Source organism: Hyla sarda, chromosome 1 (genome assembly GCF_029499605.1).
Source record: "Hyla sarda isolate aHylSar1 chromosome 1, aHylSar1.hap1, whole genome shotgun sequence".
In the NCBI taxonomy this organism is placed as follows: domain Eukaryota; kingdom Metazoa; phylum Chordata; class Amphibia; order Anura; family Hylidae; genus Hyla; species Hyla sarda.
Genome location: NC_079189.1, coordinates 266,081,545 through 266,089,491, shown reverse-complemented (window position 1 = coordinate 266,089,491; position 7,947 = coordinate 266,081,545). Strand labels below are relative to the sequence as shown.

Below are 7,947 nucleotides of genomic sequence, written 5' to 3'. Positions count from 1 at the left end.
TCTGCTTTTTTCTACATTACCTCGGTGTTGTTTCACACAGTACCGTGCGTCAGGTGTCTGGCTAAATAGGTGAGCTGAGGAATCATCTACTCTTCTGTGTTTATGGTCTGTCTGTATTAGGCCAGTATTGCTCCAGGTTTTTTTTTATATACCATTCTCCTTGTTGCCTGGTGGGTGAGTTGTTTGCTCCTGCTGTGTATCTTGTATTATTATGATACTGCTTGTACTCACTGCACTGCTCCTTGTTCTCAATAACTAGATCTTGCCTTCTGCCTCCTGGAGTGTGTTTTATTATGTTCTGTATTGTATAATTTTTTAAGTTTTGAAATTGATAAATTCTTTAAAAAAAAAATAGCATTCCGTTCTCCCTTCCCTAATCCATCTTGACCAAGTCGGCTTTGTGCCGGGGAGGGAAGCCAGGGACAACACGATCAAGACTATTGATCTGATCCACTACGCTCAGTCTTCTAAACTGCCTGTAATGATACTCTCCCTTGACGCCGAGAAGGCTTTCGATCGTGTTTCCTGGTCCTCCCTGGCGCAGACCCTACGTCACATCGGCCTTGGCCCTGTTTTCACCTCTAAAGTACTGGCCCTTTACAGTTCCCCCGCAGCCCGCCTGAAGATTAACGGCTCTCTGTCTGACCCATTTCCCATCCGCAACGGCACTCGTCAAGGTTGCCCCCTCTCCCCCCTACTGTATGTCCTGGTGATGGAACACCTTCTTGCCGGCATCAGAGCCGATCCCAACATTAAGGGAATCTCCACCGGAGGCCGGGAATATAAATGTTCGGCCTTTGCCGATGATCTCCTGGTCTATCTCTCGAACCCTGTTACCTCCTTACCTAATCTTATGTCTCGAATTCGAGATTTTGGTGCCTGGTCTAATTTTAAAATTAATCTTTCTAAATCAGAGGCCCTCAATGTTTCGTTGCCAGGACATGCAGTGGACTCTCTCCGTTCAGCTTTTCCCTTTACGTGGCCCTCCAGGGGTATCACATACCTGGGTATGAAAGTGCCCTCCGATCTGTCCCTTCTGTTCCCTCTTAACTTTTCTCCTCTTCTCACGCAATTTAAGCGGGACCTGGCCGCCTGGGATAGACGAGAATTTTCCTGGTTTGGAAGAATTAGCATTTTAAAAATGAACCTCTTACCCAGGCTGTTATATCTGCTACAAACCGTACCCATTCATCTCCCCTCCTCCTACTGGCGTGCTCTCCAACGCTGCTTCGGTTTGTTCGTCTGGTCATCGGCTAGACCCCGCTTGAACCGTCTCCTCCTTTCCAGGCCTAAACTGTCGGGTGGAGCGGGCCTGCCGGATTGCCGTTTATATTTCTTAGCCTGTGTACATGCACGGGTCCTTGACTGGACGCACAACACCGAATCCAAGCAATGGGTACGCATGGCCCAGGACCTATGCACCAAGGCCTTATCCACCCTCCCCTGGACCTGGTCACCTGCTTCTCTGACTGCCTTTCCTACATCCTACTCCACTCGCCACACTTTGGCCTCCCTACACTCTGTGCGTGGGAACAGTAGCTTGGTTGACCGCATGGGCCCCCTCCTCCCAGTCACTGACTATCCTGACTTCCCACCTGGAGCCTCCTCTGCTGCCCCCTTGCGCTTTAGACACGTCCTAGCAGCGCGCCACCTGAAACCCTTGGAAGTTTTGTTGGAGGAGTACCCTTCCTCTACCAGGGCCCCCTTTGCCTATCTGCAGTTACACCATTTCTATTCCTCCATCCCTGCCCATTTTGACTTACATAGGGACCCGCGGCCCTTTGAGCGCCTTTGCCTGGCCTCGTCGTACCCCCGCCACTCCATCTCCGTTCTTTATGAACTTTTGCAGTCCCAGCGCTCGCATGCTGTGCCTGCTTACTGCACGGCTTTGGAGGCTGAACTGAGAGTGTTGTTCTCTCCTGAAGCCTGGGCCAAATGCTTCTTTTTGACCCATAAGGGGTGGTGGCCACCAAAGCCCAGGAGACTTGCTACAAAATTCTCACTCGCTGGTACCGTGTCCCAGCGATGCTTCACCGCTGGTATCCCTCGGTCCCCCAGTGTGTGTTGGAGATGCGGTGTGGAGGAGGGTACCATGACGCACATCTGGTGAAGCTGCTCCAAACTCGTCCCCTTCTGGCAATCGGTCCTCCGGGTTGTTCAAGAAGTCACTGGGATCTGTGTCCCCCCCACTCCTGCTGCTGCCCTACTGTTTATGTTCTCCATGGCGCAGGCTAAATACAAGAAGTCTCTGGCGAGGCACCTCCTTCAGGCCGCGAAAGCAGTGATACCCCGAAAGTGGCGGTCTGTTGACCCCCCTACGTTGGACGAATGGATGGCGGAAGTTGCCAACTCACGTCAGATGGAGGAATTGATGTCGGTTCATCCTGATGACGCTGTGCGTGTTGAGACCACTTGGCTCCCATGGGTACAGTTTTGTTCCTCCCAGAGATGCAGATCCCTGTGATTTCCCTCTCATTGGGTTCCCGTATCAATCCTACTCCCTGCATCCATGCTGATGTGACACCCGCTGGTTCCTGGCTCCTTTTCTCCACCCCTCCCTCTTTTTTCTTCTTCTCAGTCCCTCTCCTTTTCTTGCCAACCCTTGTCTGTATGTCCCTCTTTTCCTGCTCAGAACCTGACTCCTTACCTTTTCCTCCTTCCATGGCCCTTTTCCCTTTTCTGTTGTCTCTTGTTGTTTCCCACACAACACCGTTTATATCTGTTCGCTTTCTTTCTCTTTGGTACTTCCACTGGCGCACCTATTGTTGATTTCAGGTTCCTCATTTGGACTCATACCCGACCTATCTAGATAACCCTGGCCCTTGTGCCTGGGACGTTATATGCTGCTCCTGATTGACTGCTTGTTGCACTACTTATTGTGGAATTTACCACTTGCTGTTCTTATTCGATATATGACATGTCATGTGTTTATGCATTGTTTAGCTGCTGTCCATTGGGCCTACCCTGGCCACCGGACTCCTTTCTCTTTTATAAGTTTGTTTATCCTGTGACTCACCTATTGCTTGTAATGCTTCTTTTATCACTTTCAATAAAACCCTTTTTTGAATTTGAAAAAAAAAAAAAAAAAAAAAATAGCTTTCCTGAAGATAGCTTTCCTGAAGGTCACACCTTAATCCGTTGATAGTTATGTTTCAAAACTTAAGTATTATCAGCCAGACCAAAATCTCCTCTAACAGGAAGAACAGCTGTAGACAGTTGTTTCAGGGTTTTTGCCACTCATAGCTCCCTTCTTTCAAAACTTTGCTCGGTTTATCTTAATGGAACTGAGATACATCACAGCACCACTCTAGTCCTCAGGTTGTGTGCAGTATTGCAAGGCAAGAAAGCATTTTTTTTTCCTAAGCTTGGATAACCCCTTTAACGTAGCTCTAAATGGGTATTATGCCTCTTAGGCTGCATTCGCACAACGTTTTTTACATACGGGTGCTGGATCGGGCGGGGGGAGGGGCAAACCGGGCGCTCCCATACCTCAGCCGGATCAGCCCGTGACTCAATTTACTTTAATGAGCCGACCGGAGTCAAACAGTGACTCAGATCGGACCATTTTTGACCCGTATGCAGTTTTGGACCAGACCTAAAACCGTTTAACTCCAGTCGGCTAATTAAAGTGAATGGAGTCACGGGCTGATCTGGCTGGTGTACGGGAGTGCCCGGTTTGCCCCTCCCCCTGCCGGATCCGGCACCCGTATGTAAAAAACGTGGTGTGAATGCAGCCTTAGAAAGATGGCAAAAAGCACCAGCCAGCGCTATACTGACAAGAGGCAGGTGCCTTAACACCTTAAGGACCCAGACATCTGACCACTGTCACTTTAAGCATTAATAACTCTGGGATGCTTTTACTTTTTATTCTAATTCTAATTTTTATTCTAATTCTAATTTTTCGTGACATATACTACTTTATGTTAGTGGTAAAAATTTGTCGATACTTGCATCATTTCTTAGTGAAAAATTCCAAAATTTTATGAAAAATTTAAAATATTGCATTTTTTTTTACTTTGAAGCTCGCTGCTAATAAGGAAAATGAATATTCCAAATAAATTAGATATTGATTCACATATACAATAAGTCTACTTTATGTTTGCATCATAAAGTGGACATGTTTTTACTTTTAGAAGACATCAGAGGGCTTCATAGTATAGCATCAATTTTCAAATTTTTCAAAAAATTTTCAAATTTTTCAAAATTTTTCAGGGACCAGTCCAGTTTTGAAGTGGATTTTAAGGGCATTCATATTAGAAATACCCATAATAAAAACTGCATGCCTTTTTTTTTTACACTGGCATGTTCTTGTAGACCCAGCTATTGAATTTTTACAAGGGGTAAAAGGAGAGAAATCTTCCTAAAATGTGTAACCCAATTTCTCTAAGTAAGAAAATACCTCATATGTGGATGTCAAGTGTTCGGCAGGCGCAGTAGAAGGCTCAGAAGGGAAAGAGCGACAGTGGGATTTTGGAGAGTGAGTTTTTCTGAAATGGTTTTCGGGGGGCATGTCACATTTAAGAAGCCCCTATAGTGCCAGAACAGCAAAAAAAATAAAAAATGGCATACTACTTTGAAAACTACACCCTTTGGTGTACTACTACTTGGGAGCACTACAATGCTCAGAAGAGAAGGAGCACCATTGAGCTTTTGAAAAAAAAAAAAAAAGATTGTTTGTAAACGCACAAGGCCCCTGACTTCCATTCCAAAGTCCCCCGTGCTGCCAGAACAGTGGAAACCCCCCCCCCCCCCCACATGTGACCCTATTTTGGAAATTACACCCCTCACAGAATTTAATAAGGGGTGCAGTGAGTATTTCCACCCCACTGGAGTTTGACAGATCTTTGGAACAGTGGGCTGTGCAAATGAAAAATTACATTTTTACTAATTTTTCCATTCAACTTTGAAGAATTTCCATTAAACACCTGTGGGGTGTTAAGGCTCACTATACCCCTTGTTACGTTCCGTGAGGGGTGTAGTTTCCAAAATGGGGTCACGTGGGTACTTTTTTTCGTTTATGTCAGAACTGTTGTAAAATCAGCCACCCCTGTGCAAATCACCAATTTAGGCCTCAAATGTACATAGCGCGCTCTCACTTCTGAGCCTTGTTGTACGCCCGCAGAGCATTTCACATATGGGGTATTTCCGTACTCAGGAGAAATTGCGTTGAAAATTTTAGGGGTCTTTTTCCTTTTAACGCTTGTGAAAATAAAAAGTATGGGGCAACACCAGCATGTTAGTGTAAATTTTTTTATTTTTTTACACTAACAAGCTGGTGTAGCCGCCAACTTTTCCTTTTCATAAGGGGTAAAAGGAGAAAAGTACCTCAAAATTTGTAGTGCAATTTCTCCCGAGTACGGAAATACCCCATATGTGGCCCTAAACTGTTTCCTTGAAATACGACGGGGCTCGCTCCGAAGTGAGAGAGCATCATGCGCAACAAAGGACTAAATTAGGGATGACATAGGGGTATTCTACACCAGTAATTCCCAAACAGGGTGCCTCCAGCTGTTGCTAAACTCCCAGCATTCCTGGACGGTCAGTGGCTGTCCGGAAATGCTGGGAGTGGTTGTTTTGCAACAGCTGGAGGCTCCATTTTGGAAACACTGCCATACAATACGGTTATCATTTTTATGGGGGGGGGGGGAAGTGTAAGAGGGTGTATATGTAGTGTTTTACCCTTTATTATGTGTTAGTGTAGTGTAGAGTGTTTAGGGTACATTCGCACTGGCGTGTTACGGTGAGTTTCCCTCTAGGAGTTTGTGCTTTGGCGAAAAATTTACCACAGCTCAAACTTCAAGCAGGAAACTTACTGTAAACCTGCCCGTGTGAATGTACCCTGTACATTCACATGGAGGGAGGGGCAAACCTCCAGCTGTTTCAAAATTACAACTCTCAGCATGTACTGACAGGCCATGCATGCTGGGAATTGTACTTTTTTTAATAGCTGGAGGCACACTGGTTGGAAAACCTTCAGTTAGGTTCTTTTACCCAGCTCAGTATTTTCCAACCAGCGTGTCTCCAGCTGTTGCAAAACTACAACTCCCAGCATGTACTGATCGCCGAAGGGCATGCTGGGAGATGTAGTTATGCAACAGCTGAAGTTACGCAACTATAACTCCCAGCATGCCGAGACAGCTGTTTGGGCATGCTGGGATTTGCAGTTTTGCAAGATCTAGAGGGCCACAGTTTGGAGATCACTGTGCAGTGGTCTCTAAACTGTACACCTCCAGCTGTTGCAAAACTACAACTCCCAGCATGCCCAATAGCTGTCTGGGCATGCTGGTAGTTGTAGTTTTGCAACATCTGGAGGGCTACAGTTAGAGACCACTGTATAGTGGTCTCAAACTGTAGCCCTCCAGATGTTGCTAGGCAACTCACCGGCTTCCGTAGGATCCAAAGGAGCCAGCCGCACGACATGGCCGCCCGCCGATCACTGTTACACGCAGCCTCTGCAGATCGGTAAGTGACCTTCGGCGCCGGCGCCTGTCGGTTTCCCCGTCCTGTCCCACCTATTGTGGGTGGGCAGAACGGGGGAAAACGAAAGTGACCCCCCCCCCCCCCTCGATCAGCTATTGGTTGTTGCATCTATATGACCAATAGCAGGGATAGGAAGGGTGGCACCCCTGCCACCATACTCCTATTCCTTCAGGGGGATCAGGGGGATAGTCTGTGTCTTGGACAACCGCGATCCCCCTTATATTCCGGGTGACCATAGACCCATAATTACCTGGAATTGCGCAAATCGCGCCAAAAGGGGGGGGGGCGGTTTCTGATGACTCCCCCCCCTGGGCATTTGCGCAGGGTGCCTGCTGATCGATATCAGCAGTCACCCCGGAATTCCCACAGGCGTACCTGTACGCCCTGGGTCCTTAAGACCCAGGTACACAGGGCGTATCCATACGCCCTGGGTCCTGTACAAGTTAAAACCGCTGTCTACAGATGAGTACATTGCAGGAGATTCTAGTTTAAATAAATAATAATCCTGAGCCACGTTTCAATTATTGGCCAGATTAGATGGGCCAAATGGTTCTTAGCTGTCGACACATTCTATATAGGAAGTCCAGTAGTTCTTAGCACACATGATGACTGTTGGGTACCACTTTGGTGGCCATTTTGGACCTGGCCCATCACTATGTAACATCTCTGTCTGTTAACAGCACCTTCCATGCCTGGTTCTGGTCCTCCCAGCAATTGTATTTTCAGTGCTAAGCTAGGATAGGCTGAGCATGTCTTATTCTGAAAGAGAAAACTCTTCAGTGTGTGTCATTTAGTGTAATATTGCCCAGAGCCATCATTATATATTATTGGGTTATATAAACATTACTTCTTATAAATATATAGATTAGTTTGCATTAACTTTATCTAGGGGCAAACAAAAAATAGATTTCTACCAATCTGAGGTAGTACATGCAGGCATGCAGCTGCTTAGGCACTTGCGATCATGTCACCACACAGTACCAAGGAGGGATGAGGGGAAGATTACAGAGGGGGCTAGGACACAACACTATATACACACACACACACACACACACACACGTGTGTAATCTTAAGTTTTTATTTTTACTGCAACTTTTCAAATTTGACACGTGTGTCCTTAAGTGGTAATATCTCCGACATACTTTTACTTAGCAACGTGATTCTGAGATTGTTTTTTCTTTACATATTGTACTTTACATTAGTGGTAAATCTTTGTTGATTCATGCAGCATTTTTTGTGAAAAACACATAAGTATTGTGAAGATGAACATTTTTGGCTTAACATTTTTTTTTTTTACTGTGCAGTGAGTGCCATTAAAAAAATGTTATTTTTATTCTATGGGTTGGTACGATTATAGCCCAATTTATTTAACTTTTTAAGATTTTTACTTTTCCCAACAAAATCCTTTTTTTTTGCCATGTTCTGCCATAATAATTTTTTGTCAAACGCCATTGTGGGCTTATTTTT

At 45.8% G+C, this 7,947-nt stretch overlaps 1 protein-coding gene across 2 annotated transcripts in view; it reads right to left on the bottom strand.

Moving 5' to 3' along the window:
- Positions 1 to 7,042: 7,042 nt before the first annotated feature.
- Positions 7,043 to 7,947, bottom strand: part of MYDGF (myeloid derived growth factor) — a 35,463-nt gene continuing 34,558 nt past the window's right edge. For both annotated transcript variants that reach the window (XM_056571823.1, XM_056571813.1), the window contains one exon: positions 7,043 to 7,239. In XM_056571823.1, the coding sequence (XP_056427798.1) occupies positions 7,051 to 7,239 (189 nt within the window). In that variant the 3' untranslated portion in view covers positions 7,043 to 7,050. The remainder of the gene's footprint in view (positions 7,240 to 7,947) is intronic.